Genomic DNA, 14,441 nt, shown 5'->3' with positions numbered 1-14,441 from the left:
CCTTGCAATAATTTGTGATTGTATATAATTTTCCATATTTCAAATGAACAAAAAATTAATTTTAAATATTTTTTCATTATTACTATTAAAAAACAGTAATTTAACAAAATTTTTTATGCTCGAATATAAATGAGATTAATTAATATATGTATCATATTGTTAAAAATCAAAGTTACACAAACCTTTTTTTATTTTTATATTTTTGAGATATTTGTTACATATCTATATGTTTTTTACATAATAATTTGTATTACTATGTTTGTTTAGTTATTGTTCGTGAATTCCCTACAAAACATTTGAAATACTAATTTTACGATTAACATATAAGATAATGACACAACATTTTATTACATTATTTATGAACAAAAAGTAAGCTCATTTTAAACAAACTGTATTTTTGCTTTTTATTTTTGATGTTTTCATTAAATAAAATGTATTTGTTATTAAGAATAACAAATGTATATTTTATCTATATTAATAAAAATATTATTGAAATTTTAAATATAAATAATCTTGATTTTTTTCCAAAATTAAATTATTTTCCTAATTACGGAGCAGTGATTTCTGATAAAATAACATTACAAAAATGTAAGTTGTAAACCATTGCTACTTCTGTTAAATATAAAATAAATATATTTCTAAGTACAGAAGTTCTGAAAATGTACTTACAAATAATAAAAGCGTAATTCTCTACAGTTTTAATAAATTATTATAATAATAGTACAGCATATAAAAATTTTATTTTTAAAAATATTATATTTCTGGAATAGTTTTCATAATACACATAAAGAAGTAATAAAAAAAAGACATATTTAATAATTTTTTATTAGCTTCCATAATTTTACAAAAATAAATAAAAGGTGCCGAAAGAAAAAAAAAAAAAATAAGCTCTTAAATTGTTATACTTATCCGCATGCAACAACTTTTTCGCATTTTTTGGAGCTTACAATTTTTGTCTTGCAAAATGAACTTCCTTTTTATAAAAATTCATTTAATTTCAATTGTAATCTTGTTATATCTAAATAAAAAACTGTATTCTTTGTGTATACATTTTTTGTCAAGTATAATTTTGTACGTAGTTAAGTACATAATTTCGTGTACACATATATATTATGTATACTTTTATATTATAAAAATGTGCAATAAACAGCGTCACATTTTTATAGTCCTTTGCTATGACCAAATCGTATAATGCAAGAAAAAAAAAAGTCTTAAAAACACGGATTGCAATTTCTTAATATAATCATGAGATATTAATATATATAACCAATTTTTTTTTTTTTTTTTTTACTTTTATAATAGCTTAATTTTCACTTTTGCATATTTAATTTTTTTTTCATTCATATTTTAACAATACCTAAATTAAGGTTAATTATGAATTTAAATAATTAAAATTATTATTTTTTTTTTTTTTTGTACTTAGTTTTATTTTTAACTCACGCTGTACTATTTGATAATTAATATTATTTTTTATATATGTGTGCTTATGTGCATGTAGGACGTAAAAATACATGGTGTGACTCTTAAATAGGTACAATACCTTCATACAAGGAAATTTCTAATTTTTTGGGTCAAATTTTAGGGTTTATTACACTAAAATATTTTTTTTTTTACTATTAAAAAAAAAAAAATGTTCACATGAAAAGCATACTCTTGTATGAAATCGTACACAAATTTATATATATATGTATGTATATATATGTATATATATATATATATATAATATTTATTTATAAATAAATATAAGTGCACACAAAAAAAGGAACGTAGCAAAATGCACTTGTGTCATATTGCCAAATAGCTACCTATGACACATTTTTGTGACGTTTTTTTATTATGAACAGTTCAGAAATTTTATATTTTCTGTTATATACATATTTTTTTGACTGTGTTATTTAAGAACGATATGCTAGCTACTTGTTAAAAAAAGAATACATTTGCTATGCTGGTGTACTTTTTTTTTTTTCCATAACTAACAATACATAAACGTAACTGTACTTCTGATCATTAAAATTTTAAAATGCAAAGGAATAGCTCTAAAAAAAATATATATAAATATATGTATTTCTGTTCATAATAATTTTATTTTATCCACATATTTTTATAACAATATGCTTGAGTTGATGTCATTTTTTATTTGAAAAAAAAAATTACTAATAAATTGATTAATATTTTATTTTATTTTTTTATTTTCATTTTTTTTTTTTTTTGTATTTTTATATTTATTTATTTATTTTTTTTTTTTTTCATTACATTAATTTTTTTCTTTTTTTTTTTACAGTATTTTACTTTTTATTATATATCAATATATACATGAAAACTCGAACAATTTTATTTACAACAGTTTTTTTACCCACATTTACATTTTTATGTATATATATATATATATATATATTTTTTTTTTTTTTTTATGTATGAATAATATAATAAAATAAAATAAGAAAATATAATTTTTTTACATTTTTCCATTAACAAAAAATAAGCATGTATATATTACATAATTGTCGTTTGTTTTAATTTCCATTTTACATATACTTAATAATAAAGCATTATGTAATGTTTTATTATTTTTATTCTATTTTATTTTTTTATAGGATTAATGTTATATTATTTTTCATTTCTTACTGTAGATGTATGAATTTAACCATTTGATATTTTAAGCATGGGCATTATTTTTTTACTCATAAATTTAAACACTGTATTGTTTCGAGCTTTATATATTTTCGCACTTTTAAATCTATATCCATTAATATCAGAGTAAAGAATTTCATGTTCCATGATTTTAATTTTTTGTCAAATAATTATTATACTTGTAATGTTACACAAGTTAATAGTGTGTGCGTGTATTTTATAACCCATGTTATTTTCCCTTATATATATATATATATATATATATATATATATATATATATATATATGTACATATAACACACCACAACTATTACTTAAGGAATTTCGCTTAAGTAAAATTTTGTATTATATATAATTGAGGATCTAAAATATATATAGAAATATTTCATATGTAGTAAATGCAGTTTATAATTCTTTAACATATTTTTAGTTACCATCAGAGCCAGGACGAGTATATATATGTATGTTTATATGTACATGTATATATATATGTATGTTCATATATGCACACTTCCTTTATCAATAGTTTTATTTTTTAATGTTTTAATTTTTATATCATAACTTTTTTATTATAAAGTAATGTAACTAATAAACGATAATATTACATTTCCTATTATATAAAAGATGTACATCTTCTATTTAGCACTTAAGTTCCCCTTATAATACATTCTACGTTTATATGTATGTATATATACACATACATGTGCAAAATTTTATGAGGAATACAGACATATATGTATATATATGGATTTATGTGGGTACGTATCTGTATACGTATGTGTGTATGTATTTATTTATGTATGTGTGTATGTATTTATTTATGTATGTATGTATGTATATACATATATATTTATATATGTTACTCTTTAAATATATATTCAAAAAAATACTACACATTTTGGCTTTATGTAAAACCCAGGATATCTATGCAGAAATATGTAAATTTTCCTCACGTTTAAAATTATGAAAATCACTATATACATTTAAAAATTGCATGAGAGCTTTTTTTTTTTTTTTTTTTTTTATATACATTTTAACGTTAAATATTTTAACCTTTTTGTACTATAAATAAATGAGGTTATATATATACATATGTGTATATATATGTATATATAATATATATATGAAAAGAGAATGCTAAAAAAAAAAAAAAAGAATAGAACAAATAGAAGGAAAAAAAATTAAGATGTAAAGGAATTTCATGACTAAATGTATGTTTATTTTTTTACAAAGATCAGTTGAAAAATAGCTTTTATATTTATTGCGTTACGACATTTCTACAGTTATTCTACCACAGAATAATATCCTTCATGTATACATATATATTTTTATCTATGTATGTATTTACTACATGAATATAATTTTTTTTTTTTTTTTTTTTTGGTACAGTAAAAATTTCCATATATGTTATTTTTGCTAAACAAACCCAAAATAAAAAGCATTTAGAATTCCTCGAACAATACTATAATAATTTATTATTTCATAATTTTTTGTTTTTCCTTACATGGTGCAATTTTTTATAGATGAATAGTTATACATTTTTTTCTACATTTCGCCTTACAGATATATATATATATATATATATGTTTATACATATATGTATTTTTGCCATCAACTGCGTATTTTACATATATCTTTAATTATTGATATATTTTTTTTTTTACATCCCTTTTAAGGATTAATAAATAATATTGAAGTTTCTAATTTATATATATAATTTTTTTTTTTTTTTTTTGTCCTTTTTTTAATTAGTTTTACATTTTTTATTATATATATTTTATTTTTGCTTAAAAATAATTCTTAGAATAAATCTAACATTATAGATGAATTCACAATACTAAATATAGTAATATTAAATACGAATACATTCATGTTTAGCAGTACATTTTATAAATAATACCATTTGATATTTTAGGAAAAAATTTTTTTTTTTTTTTCTTTTTTTTCTGCTGTTGATAAACCTAAAATTATGCTCATTTAATAAATATCCTAGAATATTTTTATAACTATTTATTTCCTATATATTAGTATGTACTAATTATGTGATACATATTACATTTCTTATACAATAATTTCGTACATTTAATATATTTCATCGTAAAATATATACTATTCTCTTAACTTTTTAAAAGTTGTATTTGAATATATAGATATTATATATTTACATAGAAAAAAATGAACAACTTTTATTTATTTAAAAATATAGCATTATTTCAACACTATTTTTTTTAATATCATAATGCTATTATAAATTTTTTTACATTCCCCGAATAATATGATTATTTTTCATTTTATTTGAATAGTTTTACATGGTATGACTAGTTCATTTATGTCAAAAATACAGCTGTTCAAATTTTCATTTTTTTTTACATCTATGAATTTTTAAGACTGTACAAGTACTTTACATTTCAAAACAATTATGCTTTAACGATATTAAGAACTTTAAAAAAAAAAAAAAAGCACTTTTTTTTTGTTTTTTTTTTTTTTTTAATTTTCCATTTCGTATGTATATTTACATATTTATGACATATATATTTTTGTATATGTATTTGTATTTATATATATATTTTGTTTATGATTAAATCAAAAATAAAGATATAAAGTGAAAGAAAACAATTATATTAAAACAAAAATTTATAATTTTATATTTAAGTAGTAATGCTAACTATCCATATAATGTGGTTTAACTTAATGCACTGAGTTCATGTTTGTACTTCAGTACACCTTATGTATATAATAAAACAATTCATTAAAATATTTTTAAGTAGAATTTATAATATAGAGATTATAACGAAACTTTTTTTTTTTTTTTTTGAATGTAATAAAATTTGTACAATGTACAAACATTTTTAGTTCAACATAAGAATACGTCTATCTCAAATATTTTAATTTCCCAATTTTTGCAATATATTTACATGCATACATATACACGCATGTGTACATGCTTTTGTACTAACATATATATACATATATATATTTAAGTCGGATTCGTGTGTGCTTATAGATCCTATTTTTACGAACTTTTGATTAAGTATTTTCATTCTGCTTTCTTTTCTATATAATGTTTTCATATAACTTAATTTGAACGAATTTTTTTATCAGTTTTGTGCAATGTATATTATGTCCTGTTAGTAAAACAGTGTATTGTAAATTAAAATTTTTGCTTATTGGAAAAAAAAAAAAAAAAAAAGGGAAAACGTGGGTTGTCCAATATAAAAGAGGATTATAATATTTATAGAATTATGTATAATTCAAAAAAAGAAAATTATATTGGAATCAATAAAAAAATAAAATTACATTTACATAATAACCAGTATATGTATATGTAGTTACATTATACATATTCCTTTATTTATTTTTTTTTTTTTTTGCTTTTTGTAACAAACAATTTTATTACGGGGATATATGATCACCTGTTATATATGCATGCCTATATATATATATATATATATATATATGTATGTATGTACATATGTATACGTGTATATAAAAAAGTACACATATCGAAAAAGCTTACCTATTTGTTTAAATGTAGAACCTAATTTATACATTAAAATTAGCATAACAAATATATATCAATTTATTTATTTAATTATTTTTGTGATTATTTACTTTTTCCTTACATTGCATTGGATGAATACAAATTTTGTAGTTTCTTTAAATAAATTAGAAAGTACATGTTCAACCATAGAATAACATGATTTGATTACGCACAAGGATTAAATTTTAATATCGTATATATATAAATAATAGAAACATACGTGCGTATGTACATATAAACATATTCATATAAACACATACATATGAACATATACATATATATATATTTGAACATATACATATATATATACATATGAACATATATATATTTACATATTTTAGTTTCTATTTACACATTCTATATTTTGTTAAATTATCTCTTTCCCAAAAAGTAAGAAAAAATGAATAAGATTACTGTAGATAACGGTTACCAGGGACATAATTTCTATTATTTAAGTAAGAGGTCAATGGGTAAAGAAGATATCACATATTTTACGAATAAACAGAATGATATACATAATGAGGATATGGACAGCAAGAATTTTGTTGATGACAAAATGAACATTAATTTATTTAACATCGTTGAAAAAAATAATAGTGAGCTATTATTAAATGAAACAAGAAACGAATCGGAAAAAAACAAAATAAATAATGTATTATTAATAAATGAAAAAAATAACATCAATTTTGTAGATACACGAATAAATAAAAGAAATCTCGAATTAAATAGAAGTAACCAGAGTGTTATTAATAGCAATTTACATAGCAATAATAGTAACCACACCGTTAATAACAGTACAAAAAATACTAATATAACTAATAATTTGTTCAATAATAAAATTGGAGTAGATGGTAGCTTAAGTAATTACTTGAAGAATAGTTTCAACGATAGTTGTACCGTTAATTTATTGTATGGAAAGAAGAAACTAAATGACGTAATTAACAGCACAATTAATAAAATGGGTATTAACACCATGAATAATAGTGGTAATAACTGTAGTATAAATAACAGTAGCTTGAAAAATAATAAATATAGTAGTAATGTAAATAATAAAAGCAGCATTAGTAGTAGCATGGAAGGCAGCATGAATGACAGCATGAACGGAAGCATGAACGGAAGCATGAACGGAAGCATGAACGGAAGCATGAACGGCAGCATGAACGGAAGCATGAACGGCAGCATGAACGGAAGCATGAATAGCACTATGGAAAGCAGCATGAACAGCAATGTAAATAATAACAACAATAGGGACAACGTGACCACCAACAACAGTCACTGTAATTACAACTACCCTGTTGATGAGGAAAAAATAACACACTCTGATGAGAAAAATAACAAATTAGAGATCAATGAAAGGAACGTTAAAGATCTATATGGTGCAATTCAGTATTCTTCGAACGATAATAATGAAATAAATAATAATGATGATAATGTTTGCAAGAATATAAAAGAGGAAGGTAAAAGCATACATATGTTAAATAATAGCTTAAATTTAGAAAAATCAAATGAAAAATTATATGAAGAAGATGGTTCAAAATTTTTAGATACATTTTTAAATAATTTTAATACAGTACAAAATAATGATATGAACAACAGGTTGGACATAAAAAACTTAAATAGAATTATGAATTATTCTAACAATTGTAAAAAATATGAACCAACTTATATGTTACACGATAATTATACAAAATGTGTAAATGAAAATAATAAAGAAGAAAAGAAAAGAATTGATAGCCAATTTATTTCAAATGATATTTTTCCATCCCTCTATAAAAACAGTACTATAGACAATGATAATGATAGCAATCGAGGAAATAGCACAAGTAGCTTCAGCAAAAATGGTAGCTTCACTAACAGTTGTAGCACTTTTGCGAACGATAGGTCCTTCACAAACAATAGTACCTTAACCAACGATAATAATAACATTGGAAGAAATAATAGTCATAACAGCAGTAGCAGTAATACCAACAATTACAGCAACATCAACAATAGGAGCAATAGCAGCACTGCTAGTAACTGCATTGATGATATGAAAAATTGTAGTGATTATAATGAAAATAGCTGCAATAAGGACAGTAATTACAGTAATGGAAAAGGAAATGGCAATAATAACGTTGCCGGTAATTTTAACGGTCCTGATAAGAATAACGAAAGAAGAATACACAGAAATATTGACAAAAATAGTCGCAAAAATAACCGCAAAAATGACCATAAAAAGGACCGAAAAAATGATATAAGAAATAAGGATAAAAATAGTGAAGATAGCAATGACAAAGGAAACAACGACAGTGCAGAAAACAGTGGAAATAATAATGAGCAAGACGTTCATAACAATAATGGAAACAACAGCAATGGCAACAATCATGGAATCAACTGCACTGGAAACAACAAAGATAACAACGAAAACAGCAAAAACAGCAAAAACAAAAATGTAAACAGAAGAAATAACAAAAATAAGAATAACACAAATAAAAATGCTAATGGAAAAAACGATCAAAAAAATAACACGAGAAATAATAAAAATGATGTCAAAGGAAAAAATATGCATATTAATGTGCATAATTGTACAACCAATAGCAGTAGTAAAAATTTTAAAAACAATTTAGAAGTGAACCCTAACAACATTTCGTCAAAAGGCAATATTAATAATGTTTCCTTAATTAAAAAAAACGTGAATAATATAATTAATTTGAATATACTAAAATATTACGCGAATAATAAAATGAATATGCCAGAAGACAATCGTAATTTAAGTATTTTGAAGAATAATTGCACGAGCAGCGAAACGGGGGGTATTCATTTTTTTCATGAAAACAATACAGAAGTAGACAAACAATATTTACTATTGAATGAAAATAATAACAATAATAACAATAACTGTAATAATGGCAGCAGCAGTAATAATAGCAATAACAGCAATAATAGTAATAATAACAATATGACAATCTCGGAGGATAAGGGCAAAAATGACTTAATTGGTTTGAATACTACTTTTAATATATTAAAAAATAATTTATACAATATTTTTAACGATCCATGTGATGAGCGCAATAATGATGAATATATCAGTAATTCTAAGAAGGGTATCCTAAATGTAAATAAGAACAAAATAAATGATAATACGCAAATTTTTAAAATAATTAACACTCAGAACAACGTTACAGTGAACAACAATTTAGTGAACTACTTTGGCCCTTCTCAAATATCTTTGTATGAAGAAATGGAAAATAGATTCGGTACAACTGAAATTAGTAATGTTTTAGGAAATAAAAATACTCTGAATGTTATAAATAGTATGAATGGTATGATTGGAACAAACGGAACGAATGTAATGAATGGTGTGAATGTAACGAGTAGTATGAAAAATAGCACTAATTTGTTGAATAAACAACCTTATATGAACAACATGTTGGGAATCCCGTCATCATATGTGAATGACGTGAAAGGTAGTTTAGTTAACAAGCAAGGTGTAAGTAATTCTGTGAATACTACTGATACCAATAGGTTTAATGGACCTAATGAGGATAATGCAAATAGTGTAAATGCTAATAATGGAAATACTTCTAATATTGCCAATGCTCCTAATATTACTAATTCTCCTAATATTGCCAATGCTCCTAATATTACTAGTGCTCCTAATATTGCCAATGCTCCTAATATTACTAGTGCTCCTAATATTACTAGTGCTCCTAATATTGCCAATGCTCCTAATATTTCCAATGCTCCTAATATTGCCAGTGCTCCTAATATTGCTAGTACTCCTAATATTACCAATGCTTCTAACAGTGGAAACAGGTGCACTATAAATAATTCTACAAGTAAGCAGTGCGGAATTAACGTATGCCATAATGATATTCATAATGGTAATAATGGTAACAATAATGCTTTGGAAAATTTCGATACACATGTTACAAAAAAAGGGGGGAATGATAACATGAATGTGGAGAGACCTGTAATATTAAATAATTCTCAAATGTTAGAAGCATTTATGCAAGGAAGGTTATGTTTGAGTTGTGATTCATTAGATCATCCTATGCCATTGTGTCCTAATAATTCATTTGTATGTCCAAATTGTCATAACATTTCACATAGGGGTAATGATTGTCCAATGAAATGTCGATTTTGTTTAAAATATCATGTAGGTATATCCATAATGGATTGTTTGAAAAAAGCTAGAATTCAAAATGAAAAAAATGCATTAATGGATGAAAAAAATGATTCTAATAAGATAAACAAGAATGCTAGAAATAATGAGGAAAGGGTTAATATAGGGCCAAGATTTGATATTAGCACAAGGCCTGATAATTCGTATGGAAGAAGTGTATATGTATCGAATCTAAGTGAAGACATAACAAATATACAATTAAGAGATGCTATTAATCAAAATTTAGATAATGGATATGTAGTCAATATTGATAGACAAGATGGATATGCATTTGTAGAATTATCAAATTTAAATTCAACATTTCAACTTGTCCAACGATCAATTAATATTAATTTTAAAAAATTAAAAATTCAGTTTAAGAAGACGGGTCAATTTTTAATACCAGATAACTTATCCATGAATCCAAATACCACGGGAGAATATAATAATATAAATAAAGTTATGACAACATCTGTTCACGGAAAATTAAATAAGAATACAACAAACAGTATATTACTGAACAGGCACCTTTTCACAAACATAAATAACAACATATTTAACAGTAGTAGTAGTAACGTACCTTTTAATAGTAATTTAAACTCTAATGTGAGCATCCTGGGTAACAACAGTGGTAGTAACACTCCTACAGCTACTATAGGTGCAGGAAATAATAGTAGCAAGGGGGGCACGGACAGTAGTCCAGACGCGAAAGGTAGATATATGTATAAATTGTCCCAGGAAAAACATCCAAAAGTGTATCAGCAGAACGAGCACAACCAAAGGCAGTATCAACAACAATATCAGCAACACCTGTCCCACCTGCATCAGCAGAAAAAAAACAAACAGAAGGAAAATTTTAAAGTGATTAACCATAGTAATAATGTCCCATTGGACAACGACTTCAACTGTAAAGCGTTTATACCTCTAAAGTCAAACAAAATAATAAGTGAAAAAGGTGATAACAAAAACAAACATTTTTGTGCTATTGATAATAATACATCCACATTGTTAGAAATAGATAAAGGAAGCAAAACAAACAGTAGTAGTTATAATACACATCATCAATTTAATCTTTTGTCAAATAATTATATTATGCAAAATTATAATGATAATGGTAGCAGCACATCCAAAAATGCTTACGATTTTACGGGAATGGATGACAATATATTAAATGATTATTTAAGAAAAAATATAGACGCGAATCATGTATCTACCATGCATATTATTAGTAACGATTTGTTTGCAAATAGCAATGAACAGAAGAATAGCTTGCCATGTGATGAAAAATGTAACCCTGTGTATGAAGGAAACAAAATATTACTAAATATTTCAAACGAAATAAATGATCAGAATCAATTAAATAAAAATATGACAACGGAAACTAGTAAAACAACTGCAACTACAACTACAGCTTCTGATAGTATGGTGAATACCCATTTATTTAATAATAGTATTCTACCTATGAAGGGAAATTTTCATAAGTTAGATGACATAAACAATGAAACCGATTTGGATACGTGTATTATGATAAATAAGGGTTTCACTAACAATAATTTAACGAAGGTTCTAAATGATTCCATGGATGATAAAATGTTGGTGAATGAAAATATGGTAACAAAACAAGTTAGTGAAAAGGACAAAATTTTAGAAAATTGCACAAATTTAGATATTAAATCAATTGTTGACAATGCTATTGAGGTCAATCATGGAATATTAAATTACGATCCGCTAAATTTTACAAAAAGTGTAAGTAGCAATGATAATGTTAGCGGTTATGTTGGACGTGGGTATAACAGAAGTGGGTACGCTGGAAGTGGGTACATCGGAAGAGGCTGCAATGAAAGCGGTTGTAATTACGCGAACCACACAGTGCTGAATGTTAACAAAGAGACGGAGCATGAGGGAACAAATAAATTCAACAACGTGCCGTATTATAACTTTGAATATGAAAAAAATAGCTATGAAGAAAAAAAAATTAATAAAAGTAACTGGATAGAAAAAAACAGTAATATAACAAATGAGAACAAAAATTCATATAATAACATATGCAATGATATGTTTTTCGGAAATAATGATATTTACGATATCTTTACAAAATTTAATTCAATTAAGTTGTATGATAGTAATAATGACAATGAAAATAGCACGATCTGTGATAATGGCGACAGCTACATCAACCACTGCGATAATGTCGACAATTATATCAACCGTTGCGGTAATGACAGTGTTTGCAACAATAATAATAGTAATAAATATGATTTGAATTCGCCAAATAACATTAAATGTACGAATATAAATTCAGAACAAAATGATGGAAATGATATGCAGAGACTGACAAATGCACTCGTGGATGAAGATAATAGCATTAATCTTTTAGGCAATAATTTTGATCTAATTAATAAAACAGAAAGAATAGGTCATAAGGAAAACTTAGAAATGTTAAATAATTCTTACATGAACAATATCAAATATAACGAACTTGATGCTATTGAAAAGGATTTAGAGAGAAATATTAAAGCATTATGGAATATAAGAAAGATTAAATTAGTTAAGTCTCATAGTGTCCATAATAATTGATTTAAATATAAAATATTGTAAAACCTTATGTTTCTATTTTTTTTTTTTTATATAAATATTATATATTACGTAGTAGAAGCAAGCACCTCCAATTAGTTCATTTGTATATGTTTTTTTCGTCCATTCGAAACGTTAACGCTAGCGCGTACGCTTGTAAAGATATAAGTATATAACCCCATAGAAGTATATATATATTTATTTATTTATACATTGTTTATACTTAACCTCAACTTTTTTTGTACATTTAAATACCTAGTGTATTAATATAGTAGTTTTTAGTAGTTTATTTGAATTCCTGCATTTTTTATGCCATAATTGTTTATTTGGATCTTCCAATATTTTATATAGTGTTTATATTAATATGCCAATATTTTGGCTTTCCCATATTTTAGTTTTCCTATATTTAATTCATCGTATATTTTGGTTTTCCATTATTTTAATTTTGCTTGTTTATTCCTAACCTTCATTTGAATCAATTTTTATGACCCAGTGTCATCATAATAACCCATTTGAAAAAAAAAAAAAAAAAAAAAAAAAACGGTTGAACGTGTTATGATGTTATAATGATATTAAGATTATTTTACTTTATTTATATTTTTTTTTTCCTTTTACAACATTTTTGTGGTACCATTTGTAACTGAACCAAAAAATATGTGAACAGAATTTTACTTCACTTCTTACGTCTCTCTTTAGATGGTATTATTTTATTTTTCTCGCTTGATACGAACTTCTGAAGGGAAGTAAAATAATCGATAACTAGTACACCTTTTTACGTAAAAGAGTTCAATAGCTGAAGCATTTTCTAAGTTGTTTACTCTGTTGTTATTTTGTTATTATTCTGTTTTTATGCTATTATTATTCTATTATTATTCTGTTTTTATGCTGTTATTATTCTATTATTATTTTGTTTTTATGCTGTTATAATTCTATTATTATTATGTTTCCATTTTGTGCTGTAAAATAAGATATTCTGAGTAAGAAGCATATATGCTTTTAATAACAACACATAAATTTGAGAACAACGAAAAATTATGCACTCGTAATAAAGCAATTTATCTTTTTTATTTTTTTTTTACTTTTTATTTATTTTTCATTGATAACATTTTCGTAATAATACTACTCATAAATTTATTCGAAAAAAATTCTATAAATATCTGTTCTGAGGCTGTGCTTATATGTACATGCAACTTGTTCTTCAGTTAAGGTAGAATTGGGAGAGGGGTATCTTTTATTAAAGAATGAAAGGTTTAATGTGTGTACCTTGATCTTTTTGCTGTTGAATGCATGTATGTATGTATACGTACATATATAGATATATATGTATATATTTCCCTTAAGTGTAATAATTATAAGCAAAAAATGCATTGTCGCCTTTTCCTTTATATCAGTATTCAGATGGTAGCTTATAAATTTCCAGTGAATTATGCAATTGTATGAAACATTGGTTAATTTGAAGAAAAATTACGGTGTTGGTTTTACTATGCTATGAAGTGATCAATTAAATTTTGAGTTTTACTTGACTTTTTTTTTTTTTTTTTTTTTTTTATA

The 14,441-nt window shown here is 24.2% G+C and overlaps 1 protein-coding gene across 1 annotated transcript; it reads left to right on the top strand.

Annotated features, from left to right (window-relative positions):
* Positions 1-6,572: 6,572 nt before the first annotated feature.
* On the top strand, positions 6,573-12,893 carry PmUG01_14074600 (RNA-binding protein, putative; the record flags this gene model as incomplete). The annotated part of the gene is made up of 1 exon (XM_029008339.1): positions 6,573-12,893. One exon carries the CDS (start codon positions 6,573-6,575, stop codon positions 12,891-12,893), a length of 6,321 nt encoding a protein of 2,106 aa, XP_028864639.1.
* Positions 12,894-14,441: the final 1,548 nt, after the last annotated feature.

This window comes from Plasmodium malariae (genome assembly GCF_900090045.1).
Source record: "Plasmodium malariae genome assembly, chromosome: 14".
In the NCBI taxonomy this organism is placed as follows: Eukaryota; Apicomplexa; class Aconoidasida; order Haemosporida; family Plasmodiidae; genus Plasmodium; species Plasmodium malariae.
Note: the sequence above shows the minus strand (reverse complement) of the source record. Positions and strands in the feature narration are given on the sequence as shown.